General features: G+C 41.1%; 1 protein-coding gene across 1 annotated transcript in view; it reads left to right on the forward strand.

The window, feature by feature from the left end:
• Window positions 1–17288, forward strand: part of Cntnap2 (contactin associated protein 2) — a 1600222-nt gene that overhangs the window by 1315950 nt on the left and 266984 nt on the right. Inside the window, exon 19 of the mRNA XM_050164469.1 lies at window positions 16344–16580. Coding sequence (XP_050020426.1) covers window positions 16344–16580 — 237 coding nt within the window. The remainder of the gene's footprint in view (window positions 1–16343; window positions 16581–17288) is intronic.

A 17288-nucleotide genomic window follows, 5' to 3' on the forward strand; every position in this document is an offset into this window, starting at 1 on the left:
CAGTCCACACAATCTCCTATAAAATCCTATCCCATCTAATGTCTAATGGTTCAAAATAGGATTTAAGCACATTGACTTAAATTTAAATCTTCAGACCTAGCTTTTCTCAGGAAATTTGGATCCACTTAACTACCTGGCATCTCGATGTAGCTTTCTAGCATGCATCTCAGAATGAACATGGCAATAAAGAATCCTGATGTTTACACCAAGCCTCTTCCACCCTCAGCCTCCCTTGTCTCAGTAAGTAGCATCACCATGCACACTTTTTTTGTTAAGTCCAGAATTTGGAATTAACCACAATTCCCTTCTTTTCTTTCCTTCTTCTCTTTTCCCTCATCACTCACCGTCCAATAGTATCTCAGGGACTGTTCCTCTAGTTTGCCACCCTTGTATCCATTGCCATCTATTGCCACTAGTCACCACCCTCCTCAAAACCATGGCCAAGCCTTGCTTGTATGACAGCAGGAAGGGCCTTTCTGCTCTCCACAGACTTGGTACTTTTCTTTAACGTGCTTGCTATAAAGCTTGTTCTTGCATTATAGCATCCCATTGCATCCCAAACATAGGTCAAGCTAGCTTGTTCTTGTCCTTCTCTAAGCCCCTGTCACTTCCCACAGAAATGTTCTCTGATCACACCATTTGAGGCAGCCAATCATTGCTGTGTCCAATTTTCTTTAGGGGTTGTCATGCATGCCTGTTTGTGTCCCTTTACTAGAAAGTAGTCTTATAACACCAGGGTCCTGCTCATCACTGGGTAGTGGTTTCCAAAGGATAAATATTCATGGAGTTGACAGCTGAATGAGGACATACACATATATATGGTTCTCTATATATCCATTAGTTATATGAATTAATATCCATATTTAAAGCGAACTCATCCTATTTCCCAAATAGTTTTCCACATAATCTTTCTCTAAAATTCTTTTCTTAAAGATGGTTGTTATTTACCTTCTTTGGCAACACCGTTTCCACTAAGTATCACAGGCACGACAGAGGTAAAAATAAATAAATAAATAAATCTGCAGAGAAAGTCAAAATATTATGAAAGACACCATTTCTCATCAGCTTAGACCTTACAGTTTTCAATCTTTCTAGTATCAAATTGAGGTCTTACCTGTTTGGCATTAGCTGAAATATTGGCTGAGACCCCAGGGCAAACATTTCGCCCCAGTTCTGTGTAACTGGTCTCAGGCTTGCTTGTTCATAGGTAGGGATTGAAAATTGACATCTTGACTAGAAACCAGTACTAACAGCAACATTGCTAAAGAAAATCTGACCGATAGTAATAACTATATAAAGTCAAGAAATGTGTGCAAAGCAAATATACAAATAAGTGGCAAATGTCCCTCTGTGGGATGGCTGCTGTCTCAGTCTGTCAGCAGCACCCTTACTCCACTCCTGGCCACACTCTGCCTGGCTAAGCTCCTCTCTATAGAATTTCCCAGCCTCAGAGGCTACAGCCAGCAATAACTCTTCTCAATTAATAGTCACCACGTGAATTTCCTACCTTTTGCTCTTTAATGATCAAAATTCATTAACTTTTGCAATTCCAGCTATCTGTAAAATTACAGAATTTTAACAAATCGTATGAATTATGATAGCTACAAGGCTTACTCAAAAAAGAAAGAAAGAAAAAAAACTGTGCTCCTAACATCATCAAACTGATAGTTTTCTTTGACTCTCTTCCAAGCCTCAACCACAAGGCTGTATTCGTGAGGCTGAGCTATTTATTTCTAGGGAAGAAGCTGTGTGAAAAGATATTGTTGGAGAAATATTTCAAGCCTACTGCTAAGAATCAATGTATGGCTCAGCCTCTGTGTGAAGTAATTTTTGGGCAACAAGAACCATACTTCAGGGACTCTGGATTTCTGGGATTCTCTTCAAATTCCTCATGGCTTTTAAGATAGTCTGATCCAAAGAGGGAATCTTAAAATACAGAGACCAGTTTTGTAATCAATACCAGGGAGAAAGGGCACTTTCAGTAAGTTTATCACACAATTTATGATATGCATTTTTTTTAGTTCTTCCAATCAAGACTTAACCAAACTTTATAATGATAACTGTCTGTGATGGTTTGAATTAAAATGCCCCTCATGGGGCCATAAAGAGTATCATTATTTTAAAGGATTGTGGCATGTGGCCTTGTAGGAGGAAGTGTGTCACTAGGAGTTGGAAAAACAGGGTGGGCCTTGAGATTTTAGAAGCTCAAGTCAGGCCCAGTGTCTGTCTGTCTGTCTGTCTGTCTGTCTGTCTGTCTGTCTCTTCCTCCTGCCTGCCAATCTAGACATAAAATCCTCAGCTACTTTTCCAGCACCATGTCCACCTGAATGTCTCCATGTTTCCTACCATGTCAATAATAGAATGGGCTAAACCTTTCAACTATAAGCCACCCCCAATGAAATGTTTTCTTCTATAAGAATCGCCATGGTCATGGTGTCTCTTCACAGCAATAGAATATTGACTAAGACACTGTCTTATAGGAGAAGATGTTTTTAATTATACCAATAACCGATACATACACACAGCCCACAGTCTCCCCTCCCCCCTAGAAGAGATCTAGGGATACTTCTGGTTGTCAGGATAGTTTCCCAGCACAAGCTCCTCTCTCGCTCTTCTCTTCTGTAATGAGCCTCATGTTCATTTAATGGTCCTTTCTTCACATCCTGACAGTATACCTCTCTGGCTTGATTTTCACTTATTATTTCCTTTAGTTTTTAACTATTCTAAAGTATCTTCTGTCTATTACCGTGTGAGTATGTTTCATGTGTAGCTCCTTCCCTACCAGCGCCTATACTGTTTGTTTTGTTGTGTTGCATTTCATAATATGGTTTCACTCTGTAGACCAGGCTGGGATTAAACCCCAAAATGGCCAGAAGGAAGTTTCAACTTCCAGTTCAATGGGATGTTTGTTGTGGCTTCTGGTGGGAGTACTTCCTGCTCTGGAACCAAAACTTTTAGGCATAACTAAAGGTCATGGAAACAAGAAGCAAAAATTGTCCTAGTGCTTTACTAGAGATGGCAGTGAGTGGAATTATATTCCCCTTTCCTACCCCTTGATTCCTGGACCTGTGGATCCTGGCTATGGGAGAAGTTGTGCCATACACTGGCCACCAATTCAAGGCATCCACTCCCTTCCAGAGAACCCTGTCCTAGCCCTCCAAGCTGATGCCACCTAATTGGTGCTGTAACTGTGTCTTCAAGAGACCATTCCATTTTTCTGTTAGGCCAGCTGCTCCAGGACAGAAGGGAACATGTAAAACTAGTATATTCCATGATTATGAGCTTACTGTCACACTTCTCTAGCAATGAAGTGAGTTCCTTAGTCAGAAGCAACACTGTGTGGGATCTATGAATGACAGGGATAAAGCATTCTGTAAGTCCGGAGACGGTGGTTTCAGCAGCAGCATCTTCAAGCTTGCATCATTGCTACTCTGCTGGTCCATAGTTCAGATGCCCATTATTTAATATCTATTTCTCTGCTCTTTCAATGGTTTCACTTCTGAAAATACAGATGGAGTTGAGTGTGGCTAACCTGTCATGGTGCTTGCTGTTTGTTCCTGAAGATTTTATCACTTTTTCTTGTGAGCTTAGGTCAATGCCCTTGGGATAACCTTACCAAATACTTCTACCACTGTCCACCTCAGGGGAAAGATCAGGATTTCAGGATCCAAAGCTATCCCTCCTAAATGATGAATGAAGATACAAAGAAGGCCCCTGCCTCGGGACAGGGAACTCCTGATGTTCTGATCCTCCTCCAGCCTTTCCACACCAGTGTCACTCCAGTCCCCCAATTCAGTCTATTCTACTCAGGCAAGGGACAGCCACCTTTTGGTACAATCTGTTCTTAAGCCACTTAGAGTGTCTACATGAGCTAACTCTGTCCTCTCACTACCTGCTTCCTCATCTCATAGGAAGCATCTCAGTATGACATCAAAGAGCCAGATTCAAAAGACTACCAAACCCAATAGTGTTTCACTTGTGTTTCACTTTCCTTGACATCTCTTATAAGTTAATATTTTATAACTTTACCCTCCTTGAAATCCAGGCCTTAAAACATTCTGTTCTCTCAACTTTTCTGTTAAGCCTTCATTCTCATCTTAATCCCTAAGCCTCCAGCCTTTATCCTCTACTCTCTTAGCCCTTGTGTCCAGAAGGACAAATTATCAAAGCAGTGATGATTCCTCTCAACTCACTCAATCCTGCCTTGGCCTGGACTCGTCCCTGTAAAGATGTGTGTGAAGTTTGGTTCTTGGGGTGAAAAAACAAGTTGGTGCCACCAACTTGAACAGCACAAAGAATTCTTTACTCTGGAGCGAGAGAAACTATGTGTTATCATTTTAAACAAGTACTTCTAAAGATGGGTAATAAAAATGGAGAGAGACAGACAGAAGGAAAGACATTAGAAATATTAAGATCAGAAATAATATGTGTTGAAATAGGAGCGGCAGGGCTGCGTCCCCGGCACCCGGCCGCCCGCATGGCTAGCTTATGCCCAGAAATAATTACACGGAAACTGTATTCTTTCAAACACTGCCTGGCCCGGATAGTTCCAGTTCCTTATGGCTAGCTCTTACATATTGTTCTAACCCATTTCTAATATTCTGTGTAGCCCACGAGCTGGCTTACCAGGGAGGATCTTAACCTGCGTCTGTCTGGAGCGGGAGAACCATGGTGACTCCTACTCTGCTTTTTTTTCCCAGAATCCTCTTCTGTATACTCCGCCTACCTAATTTTCTATCCAATAAAATGGGCCAAGGCAGTTTCTTTATTAATAAGAAATCATTCCCACATCATTTCCCCTTTTTCCGTTTAAACAAAAAAGAAAGGCTTTAACTTTAGCATAGTAAAATTACATATAACAAAACAGTTATCAAGTAAGAATTACAGTTACAATATTTATATCTATTTTATCTCTTATCATAACTAAGGAAAACTATAACTAACCATTCTTCAACTCCATCAAAGACTCCAGAAGGATATAATATTACCTATCAAACAAGAAATAAGAAAACTCTAGAAATGACAGAGACATCTCGCTGCCTGGACAGTCATTCAAAGTTCCTCTGTACCGTTGGGGCATCCATCTTCGGCCGACAGGCCCATAGTATCCAGCAGACATTCTCATCAAGCAAGAAATTCCAAAGACAGTTCAGTCACTTTATGCTGTGTCCTGCAGAATGTCTCACAGACTCTTTCATGAAGCAGGAACCCCAAAAGGTCATCTCACCTTTAGGCAAGTTCAGCAGTCCTCTCTCTGCGGGTTCTCTGTGTCCAGTTTATGCAAAAGTCCAGGCAAGAGCAGTTTCTTGCCCAAATGGCTATCAAACTCCGTAAGGATTCTCTTCGATGCCCATCTTCCTCTTGAAATAGATTGGTGCTGCCAGGAGCAAATGTGTCTCATTGTCATGAAAAACCCTAAGTTATTAAAATATCCATTAACAACCTATATTTCCTAATTATACATTACATTTTTAAATGAACTACACAATCACAATACCTTAATCAAGATCAAAAATACATATACATATAACAAAATTGACCATAAAATCCATACCAATGCAAATTATTCATATCTACATCATATCCCCCTTTAAATGTAAAAGAACATTTATAAACAATATTTGGGAACATGGGCGTAGTTTTTCTCTCCAAACTGCTTCCTGCTGAATAGGGGCGTCGTTAATTAGGTCTTTCATGGTATAACCTGTGTGCTAGTTTCATCTCAGTTGGCAGTTGAGCGAAGCAATTTTTTGAGGGTATTCACAGCAACCTTTCAGGAGGGCGTGGTCTATCATACCAAATCGGAATAGATGCAATCCACAGGGTCTCATCCTCTGCAAAAACAAAAGAAGACCCTCTCCAAAGCATCATATCCTTAGACCCAAATTCTGAAATCATAATACCCTCATGAAATCCATTTTGGTTTAGCTTGGCAGCCCATATAATGAAATGTCTCTCTGTACTTAGCTCCTTCACAGTCAAAAATTTTAAAGAAAACACAATGTACATAATCCAGACTCTCTGTGAATTTTCCATTTTTACGTGGCTTATTTTTCTTTATTTCTCTTAATCTATAACTATCTGTACTTCTGTACTCTGTCTCTTTAAAGACTTTACCCTTTTTCTTTTTAAGACATTAACTTTATTCTTTATATTCTTTTTCTTCTCCTTACCAAGCCTACGTACATTTATCCAACAGTGTCTGAATCTGTTTTATTGTGAATCTGTAATTTCTTTACTATACAGGAGCATTTCTTAAAATGTTAAGCATTTCTTAAAAACTTAAGTTGCACCATTTACAGGTAATACGGTACTGCCTGTGTCCTGCCCAGTCTAAACCTTAACTGCACGGTTTTAAGGTAATTTAAGGTAATTACGGTTTTAAGGTAGTTCCTGCCTGAGATCAGCACAGTTCAGCATGGAGCAGCCGCTCCTGCCTCAGAGTCATTTGGTGCTTCTGAGCTGAGCACAGTTCCAGGCACACAGCAGTTCACATTGGAGCCGCAATCAGCAGTTTAATTCTGAGACTGAGTGTGCAGCACAGAAACTCTTTTCATCCAAGTTACAGCCAAATCTGACATGCAGAGCACTGTGCAGTCTGAAAACGCGTCTCTGTACAGCTGCAGGAATCCGCCATGCTCTTCCGCCTGCCTAAGCCTGATTCTGCCTTCTGCCCAGGTGCAGGCGGGGAGCGCTGAGCCATCTGCACGGTCTCAGAGCACTCTCCTCCGATCCCAAGCGGGAACACAAACATCCAGTCCCATAAAAGCCTTGAAATGCTTTAAAGCCAGAGTACACGCTGGCAGCACAGCTCCCAGGAAGCCGCGCTTTAAGATGATGCAGCGCTTTAAGATGATGCAGCTTTTTTTTTTTTTTTTTTTTTTTTTTCTGTTGCTGAATCAGGAATCTCTCTACAGCACGCCACCAACAAAACAGCAAAAATCTGTGTTAAACTCTCTCTCCCTTATTTTTAAGCCTTCTCAGGTTTTTAAGTGGATTTAGCCCATCACGTCTGGGCGCCATCTGTTGAAATTAGGAGCGGCAGCAGGGCTGCGTCCCCGGCACCCGGCCGCCCGCATGGCTAGCTTATGCCCAGAAATAATTACACGGAAACTGTATTCTTTCAAACACTGCCTGGCCCGGATAGTTCCAGTTCCTTATGGCTAGCTCTTACATATTGTTCTAACCCATTTCTAATATTCTGTGTAGCCCACGAGCTGGCTTACCAGGGAGGATCTTAACCTGCGTCTGTCTGGAGCGGGAGAACCATGGTGACTCCTACTCAGCTTCTTTTTCCCAGAATCCTCTTCTGTATACTCCGCCTACCTAATTTTCTATCCAATAAAATGGGCCAAGGCAGTTTCTTTATTAATAAGAAATCATTCCCACATCAAATATGTGTTGTGTGTCAAACATAAGAGCTCACCAACTTGTCACACAACATGTACGAGAACATACAGATATTTATAAATGAGATATTTAGGGTTCTCAGCGGTTTAAGTTCCATCTTGCATTGAAATTTACTAGAATATTTGTCACAATCCAGAATGTGGATCTCAGTAGGAAGATCCTGTCCTCTCTCCTATCCCCAAGTGTGTGACAGACTTAGAGAAGTGGGATTTGCTGCATAGTTAAGAGCAATGGGCTCTAAACTTGGTACAGCACTTCTGAATACAGAAAGATAAACTGCACTCGGTGGCCAAATGGCAAATCCATTCTGCAATAGTAACATTCAGCTTTTAATTTAGAATAATTATGAGGTCAGTGGTGATGTTAGCAAAATATCCCTTTGCTTGACCTAGAGGTGGACTCTAACATCCTCATTCCTAGCTCTAAATTTAGAGTATCACATTTCTACTGTCATTTTGAACTGCCCCTGTGGCTTTTCAGATAGCGGTCTGGCAAGTGGGTCTCCGGCACTAACTGCATTGTCATCGTTTTCCATACCTAAGCAAAGCAGTGCCCAGGAACACATCAGAAGTGGGAGACAAAAGAGTTCCCCAAGTGCAGACAGAAGCAGCAGCATGGGCAGAGTGCAGATTACCCGGCTATGAGTCTAGCTATAGGTGACAATGAAGGAATGAACTCTCTTGGCCTCGGTTTCCCCATTCATAAAACAGGGATCACAATCCAATTTATCTCTGTGAACTGGAACACGTGAAGTTGGGCTAGTCTGGCACGGCCACTATTAGCCTTGCATTAATCTGGGATGGTCAGTATTTCCTCATAGCCCTGTGTCCAGGAGCTCTAAGACCCATCTTCAGTGCAGAGCAGTACATGCGTAGACACATCTGATTGTTCGCTGTTACTAGAAAGCTCACACGCCTGCAGTATTTTAGATTTTGTCCTCCTAGTTTTGCAGTCCTGAGTCACATGTTCTGTGCATTTCTCGTCCTGAGGACATAAGAAAAATCCATACAGTGATAGTGAAGATCTGAATGGGCACTCGTGCCTGTTGTCTGGAAAAGCAGCTCTTCACAGATTAGTTCCTGGAGTGTAAAAGCTTTCTCCATGCATTGCTGCCCATGGCTAGCTGGCAAAGGCATCATTAATCAACACTTATCAATCATACAGCGCTGTGCTGAAGAGAGAGACCAGGTTCCTCTACCAGTGATGGTTATCCCCATTCTGGGGTTCTGAGATAATGAGATAACGGGGGTTTTATTTCTCACACGTGCTTTGGCATCATAATTTGCAATTGGTGATGGTGGTGGTGGTTGGTGGTTGGTGGTGGTGGTAGTAGTTGGTGGTGGTAGGAGACAAGGTGATCAAAACATAAGACACAATGGTAGCATATAGAGCAGGAGAAATGGTAGGTTCAGCATCTGCAGCTCTGAGTGGCTTATCCAAGTACATAGCTGCCTTTGCCTCTTAGCTGCCAACACCTGGGACAGCTGTAGCTGTCACACAGAAGAGCCAAGATCAGAGTAGGCCAACCAGACATAGCAGTCATAGTCGTGGATAATATTCCAGTAGCACATTAAGAGCTCCCTGCCAGCTCACAGGTCCTGTGATCCTGGTGTGGTCCTCCAAGATGAGATAACACCTAGCCTAAGCCTGAGCTTTCCACGAAAGGATGCTGTTTGAAGGTTTGAAGGCTCCAAGGTCATTTCCTCAGGCAGGCTGAATTGGGAGCTCAATGATGACCCTTTGCTAGCTATCTCTCTGCTAAAGCTTCCAGAACAGAACACCACAGATTGGGTGAGTTGGCCTACAGATATTTATCTTCTCATCGTTCTAGAGGTTGGAAACCCAAGATGAAGGTATCAGTGAGATTCTTTCTTTCTGAGGCCTCTCCTTGGCTTTGATACCCCCATCTTCTTGATGGTTCCTTATGGGGACATTCTTCTGTGTGAATACACCATCCCCAGGGGCTCTTCTTCTTTTGTAAGGACACCAATTACATTCAGTTCTCATCCTTATGGCCTTGTCTAGCCTTCTTTAAGAGGCCCTAGATAGCTTATATACAGCCAAATTCAAATTGGGGTCTAAGGCTTCAAAAGCTTGACTAAAGAATATAAGTAACATAGTTCAGCTCCCCTGGCTTCAAATCTATGTCTATTCATCAAGTCTATGATTTCACTTTTTGATGCTGTGGAATTCTGATTATACTCTACACTAGTGGCAATCATAATATCTGCCATTAGTTGGGCTTCAACACGAAGTATTGGATTCTATCGACGAGAATTAACATGTGCCTTCAGGGTACATATTGTTGTACTGGCATTGCATGTAAAAGGACTAAGACCTAAGGAGAACTTGGGAAGACTACACGGCCAAGGAGATGCAAAAACAGTGTGTTCATGTTTCCTCATTCTTGTTCACTGACCTGCCCACCCATGCCAACTGGTGCCTAGCATCAGCGTGGTGGGTGGCTATTTGTGATTCCAGCAACATTAACCTGTAGGCAAAAACAGTGTCTGGGGGCTGGAGAAATGTCTCAGAGCTTAAGAGCACATGCTGCTCTTGCAGAGGACCTGGGGTTAAGTTCCCAACACCCACATGGTGGCTCACAATCATCTGTCATTTAGTTCTGTGGGATCCGACACCCTCATCACTGAGCACTGCACACACGTGGTACATATATGCACATACAGGCGAAACATTTACACACATAAAAATCTTCTATAAAGTACTCTTAAAAGAAGAATATCCTTGTGCATCATTTTAGAACTGCTTTTCCTAGCGCTTTACTTACAGAATCTATGAAATGATCCAGGTTTCACTCCCCTGAGCACCCTGTACTGCCCTCCTGCCCTGCACCTTGCAGGGGAACACCCCATCACCCCTTTATCATGGGGGCATTTTTATCTATTCTGTTTCTGTCTCTTCTTGGTGCACTCCATCTTAACTGCCCTACTTAAGACTGATCCTGTGCCAACTCCAGACCCCACTTAACCCTGCTTGACTGTTCTTCTCACAGTGGTCACCACCTCCTAACACGTGATGTACATATTGAGTCTCCCGATAAATTTCTCCATGCTGCAAGGGCAGAAACTTTTTCACAGTAGTGAAATAAACACATTTAAATTATAAAAAAAAAGCACTTCTAAAAGGGATCAGGTTCAAGTGTGCAACCTTTGGCGTGCTTTCTTTCTATGGTGAATAAGTGGCCAGTCTGATCAGATGAAAGTGCCCTGGGGGTCAGACTTACCACTTCAGATACTGTTGAGCTCTGGGTTTGAGGACAATGTGTTTTTCCTAATTCCTCTCAATCTTTATTTCCAACCATTATTTTTAAATGGAACACCTGATTATTTTGCCCAAATGTTCTGTGCACTTGATGGTTGTATTATTCATTATAGGTAGTTACAACACTTTCATAATTAATCTTTAATTGAGATACTTGCCTAGCATTTCGGATGAAAAATGATATACAAATTAAACTCACATTTCACCGTGGATAATTACCACAGGTCTGACTAATGTGCATGAAGGCCTGGCATGGCAGGGGGCTCTTCCCAATGACAATGTGTTGATTTGCTAATTAAACAAAGGTTCAGTAGCGTTTTTCCTTGAAGACCTATAATTTAAACTTATGACATTTGCCACCAAGAAAGGTTTCTACAAAGCAGTAAATTGAACTCACTAACTTCTACTGGTTCTGGTGCATTAACATCTTTTGCATAATATATAATGACCATGATCAGGATAAAAGATTTTTCTTCGTGTCAAGTAGATCAGCAAATGCACTTTCCAGCTCAGTGAGTCACGTAAATGAATCAGGATACCACCTCAGAAGGGAAAGAGCTTAGCTTCAGTGCACAGAGAAATGACACTTCACTCGCTTGCTTTATAAACTAAGAAGAGAATTTTTTAAAAAATGTAGTCCAATGGGTGACTAAATGTAAATTACACTATACTCACATATTGTTGCTATACAGCTAGAGATATGGCTTAGAGTGCACGCCTGGCACACACAAGGTCCTGGTTCCATCCATAGTGCTGTGCACTATGAAAGGAACAAAGAAATGGGGGCAGAAGGAGGGAGAGGAAGAGAGTGAAAGAATGACAGAGGGAGGAAGAAGGGATTAAAATGTTAAGAGAAAAAACTGCAAGGTGTTACATAGAATTCTATATAGAATATATATAATAAATATATAATTATAAATAATATATAATTAAATGATTATATTAGTTTATATTGCCAAAAGTCATTACAAATCAAATACCAAAAGCAGAAATAAGAATGTTAGTGTGGATTCACAATCACTCAAAACTTTTATAGGGGAAAAAAGTACCATCTACAACTCAAAAATTACAAACTAGAGGACATGGTTACAAAATTAATCAGCATAGTTTTAAAACTCAAAATATTAACACCAACCAATAAAAACATATCATCACTTATCCCCTCCAAAACAAAAATATGAAGCAGCAATTTAAAAATAAGAAAAATACAACATAATTCATTATAATAATCAAAGTAATGATTTTTTTTCCCATTTAATGAAACTGACGTAAACACAATAGGATACATCACCAGATCAGGATTATGTAAAAAGCAAATATGCATTTGTTCCATTTTGATAAAGTGTAAATTGGTACATTGTTCTTAAAGGCCTTTAAAATATACCAGCAATAAGGTACTTGATACACAAACATCAGGACCTGGGTTTGGACCCCCAACACCCACGGAAAAAAGCAAAAAGCTAAACTTGGAAGCATGCACCTATAACCCCAAAGTGAAAAGTTGGAGACAGGAGGACCATGGGGCTCATTGGCCAGACACTTTATCCAATCAGAGAACTCCAGGTGCGGTCAGAGACATTGACTCAAACAAAAAAGCAGAGAGCAATTGAGAAAGAGACTTCTGCTCTCTATAAATGCACTGGCACCTGCACACATATAAATACATACAGAGAGAGAGAGAGAGAGAGAGAGAGAGAGAGAGAGAGAGAGAGAGAGAGAGAGAGAGAACAGCAAAATTGAAAACTGAAGAAGTATGCTGAGATGTTCTGAGATATTTACAAAGTTCATACTATTATACTCTCACAGAAAGTTAAAATTACAAAATTCCATTAGTGATGGAATGGCAAAAGGGAGTGGCAGCATCATTACAAAGATGTTTTATGAAATAATAAACAAGATGTCCTGACTATGCTGCATTGCTTGGAAAATGTGTCATGATACTTGAAGTATAGAAAGCAAATTTGAGGACAATGCCTGTTATGTCCCCGTCTCCTTATGCCTTTCCTGATTTTTATATTTATGTATGTTCACAAACAAAAGTAGGGACTAGGGAGCTGGTCCAGTAGTTAAGACCACTGGCTGCTCTTCCAGAGGACCCAGTCCCTAGCATCCACGTGGTGCCTCAGAACTGTCTGTAACTCCCATTCCAGGTATCTAATGCCTTCTTCTGGCATCTCTTGGCATTGCACTCAGATGGTGCACAGACATACATGCCAGCAAAACACCCATACACACAAAATGAAAATGAAGGTTGAATATTCTTAAGTAGACAAAGTTTTCCCCTAAAAATAAAGGCAGTAATGTCTGAGTGGCGTAACTTGTTTTAGTTATGCATCTTACTTATCAGTACACACACACACATATTTATATATATATACACACATATTTATATATATATATATACACACACATTTATAGATATACACACACATATTTATATATACACACATACACACACATATATATACACACACATTTATATATATACATACACATATTTATATATATACACACATATTTATATATATATACATACATACACACACACACATACACACACACACACACACACACACACACACACAAAACCCAGAACTATTCCCATGGTAATTAGGCAAACAGGAGGGGGGATATCTAAAAACAGCCTTTTTAAATTTTTCAGCATAGTTTTGATAGGGTTTAATTGTCTTAATTGACTAGTGGTAAAAATTCAAATAGCTACACACTCATGTAATAAAAGGCCTTTTGGAAAATCTCTCACTGCAAGAACAAAAACCAGAGCAGCAAAAGTGGTCCGAGCCAAATTGAAATTCTAACCCACAAAAGGGGACTGCGGGGCTGAATCGCTTCCAAGGGAGGCAGAGGCTCTCATTCTCTCCAGCACAGAGGTGTGAAGCTGCACTGCCTAGCAGATGGCAGGATGGCAAGTCCTTCAAAGCAGCGTGTTTAATAACTTCATTTTCTGTTTACTATCCATAGCTTTGATCCAAAAGGACGCTGGACTCTCTTCAATTAATCCTCTAGTCAAATATTTTATAAAAACAAGATGCTACTTTAGAGAATGGTTATTCAAATCAATATATGACCCGCGTAAAGTACTGTAAGCTTGGGCTCAAAAAGGCAGTAGATTCATTTTCCATTTCCCTGATAAGAAGGACATATGGGCATAACCAGATACTGATCCATCCTGTGATCCAGTCTTTGATCAGTCACTAGTCCTTGTTAGTGAGTCTACTGGCTGGTGCGCTTTTGACCAGGATAATGGCTGAGTGATCTGACTGCATCTCTAGCCTAACTATCTTATCCAAACAACGGAGCCCTATTGACCTCTCCATTTGTATGTGTGCATGTTGTAGTGTGTGTGTTTACATGTGTATATGTATGTGTGCATGTGGGGGGCATGTGTATGTGTGCATGCATGTGTGTATTGTGTGTGTGCATGTGTGGGGGCATGTGTGTGAGTGTGTGCATGCATGTGTATTGTGTGTGTGCATGCATGTGTGCCTGAGTTGTGTGCATGTGTGTGTGTCTGTGCATGCATGTGTGTGTGCATGTTGCCTGTGTGTGCATTCGTGCATGTGTGTGTGTATATATATATATATATGCATGTGTGCAGGCACACATGTGCTGATATTCTCGCCTGTGCATGTACTTGTGAAGAACAAAAGCTGACATTTAGTGTCCTCTTCTTATATGTTAGACAGCTCCCTGAACCTGGAGTTTTCATTCAAGATAGACCAGCTGACCCTAACATTCACATGTCTCCCTTAACACAGCACTGACTGTAACACATAATGCTGTCATGCCTGACTTTTACCTGGGTGCTGAGAATCTGAACTAGGGTTCTTATGTACCAAACACTTTACCTGCTGAACCATCTCCCCAGAAGCCCACATTTTTTTAATTTACTGAGAGTTTTGTTAAGGAATTGGCTTGAGGGGTTATTAAAACAAGGAAATATAACACCCTGTTCTGTGGAAGTTAGAGAAACAAGAAAATTGGCAGTATAATTCACTACAAGCTCCAGAGTCCAGGAATATGGAGTGCCAGTTCTGAGGGCAGGGGAAGCAGATGCTCGGGTTGGAAAGATGAAATTCAAGCATCCTCTGTTCTTGTCTAACAGATGAGGCAAACCACCATGCATTGTCAAGGGCACCGTGCACTCAGCCTATGGATTTGGACACACACACACACACACACACACACACACACACACACACTGTCCTGGAGAGTAATGCTTGAGTAGTCAGCTTGGTTCTTTTTACACTGTCTTTTCTTTAGTTCACATATGAAATGATGGATTTCATTACGGCACCTTCATATGTATACATCATTGTCCTTTCTCATTCACTCCCTCCACCCTCCCTCTTCCATCCTCCTCATGTGTCCTCTTTCCTTCAAAAATAAAGTCTCTTTTCTGTTCTCTGTTTTAATGTCCTATTTATACATATATACACATTCATGTCATATATAATATATTTTACCATATATAATATTATCATGTTATATGTGTGTTTATACATATATAATCATATTACTGATCTACGAACCCACAATAGAGATTGCTCCAGTTTTAAAAGCATCCAGATAATTACAGACTTTGTTAAATTGACAGTGCTTCTGTGGGTCCCTCTATGTACATCAGACCTCTTTAATATTTTCACGCTTATAAAACTCAGCCTTGCTCTATAACCTACTCCAGAAGTTATAATGAACACATCATTGCATGCCAGATGTCATTTTTAAATTTAACCTTTTAACTATTCCATACATGATAAATTGCTTCTATTCATCTCTCTTACTCCTCTAGCATTCCCGTTGACCCTCTTTCCATCCCAGCTAGTTTTTCATACATCCTCATGTCTTTTCTTGCCCTGTGGACTTTCATTAGGGCCTCAAGAGCTTCCATCCATGCTGGGATGCTGAAGGGGTCATTCTCTGCAGATCTTATGCAGGTATCCTCAGTTGCTGTGTGCTCATGATGGCTGTACCCATGCCGTATCCTGAGGACAGCATTTCATAGTGTTGCTTTATGTCTTGAAACGGCACTGTGACAAAAGCAATGAAACCCAACCTGGAATGTTAGTAACTGTAACCAACCTGGAATATTAGTAACTGTAACAAGCCTATTTCTGTTCAAACCTCCAGCCATCCCAGTCACCAAGTCCTGAGTATCTCAATGCAAACTTCAAAGCAAAACATGAGATAAGACTCACCAAGCACAATGACATTTCAAATGAATTTATGCCTTCTGACTAATTGGCTTACTTAGTTATGCTAATGTATTCATGTCTCTCTGCCTTTATAGTTCAACAGATAATGCTAGAGAACTGAGCACTCTGAGATTAAAGAACAAAGAAACTAAAGACTTCTGTGAGCGTCTTTTCCATAAGAATCCAGATTATACATTTTTGCCTATCTACAAACATTTTGTGTCTGGGGCAAGTTTACTTCGTCTCAGAAGACAGCCGTTTTTAATTAGACACCACAGCCTAAGGGAAAGCTTCAACTCTTTCTGTTTACTCTGGACCAACTCGAAAGGGAAAAGACTTACCAGCTTGTCTTCTGCTGTAATTTCAAAACAGGTTGAGTAGAAAAGCAGTTGCCGAGGTGACCTGTCCCATCTGAACTGTGCTTTCTGTTTTTCCCAGGTGGTGCTGGCGGCCAGCAGGGTTTCCTGGGCTGTATTCGCTCCTTGAGGATGAATGGAGTGACCCTTGACTTGGAAGAAAGGGCAAAGGTCACATCCGGATTCAAATCTGGATGCTCAGGCCACTGCACCAGCTACGGGGCCAACTGTGAAAATGGAGGCAAATGCATCGAGAAATACCACGGATATTCCTGTGACTGCTCTAACACAGCCTATGATGGGACATTCTGCAACAAAGGTATGGAAGAGGCGACTTCCAGCCCCGTCTTCAAACACCTTTATAAGACTCAACTATCTGTCTAGTGCTTCTTCTGCTGCAAATGGTTGCCTTTGTTTCTATGGGTAAAGTGAATCCTTCTCCCACCTTAGGAGGGAACTTCTTTGTTGTTTACTAAAGACTTGACCTTGGTACACAGTTACCCAGAGTCCCGCACTGATTGAAACGTTACAATGTAAAGAGTCTCGCTGTGTGACAAAGAAAGGGACCTCTAAAAGGGGACTCAGGCTTAGCCATCCCACATCAGACTCCACGGTCAAATGCAGCCCATTGGTATTTGTGTGCTCCCACCCCCAACACTGCTTAAGTTTGAAAGCGTGTCGGCTCAAATTGTCATTAGCACCATCATTACTAACCTTACTCAAAACAGCTTTAGGGGTGGCTCTCAGCTGACCTCAGTCTACAAAGATACTAAAAATATGCTCAGTCAACTTAGAACATCCTTTATTTCAGAACTAGTCTAGTCTAGCCTTTGAGTCTGTAGTAAATTCCACATGGACAATGAAAGTCTAAGAGCCCAATGTATGTACATGTTTTCACTGGGATATACTCTGTGCTCATGTGACTGGAAGAAATTCACTCAGCGGGTGAAGCTTTATTTCCCCCCAAGAAGAGTAAAAGAACAGTAGCTGGCACTTCTCCTAAGCCCCAGAAGCCTATAAAGCACCC

Source organism: Alexandromys fortis, unplaced genomic scaffold, assembly GCF_014885135.2.
Source record: "Alexandromys fortis isolate MF-2015 unplaced genomic scaffold, M_Fortis_MF-2015_v1.1 scaffold_133, whole genome shotgun sequence".
NCBI lineage: Eukaryota > Metazoa > Chordata > Mammalia > Rodentia > Cricetidae > Alexandromys > Alexandromys fortis.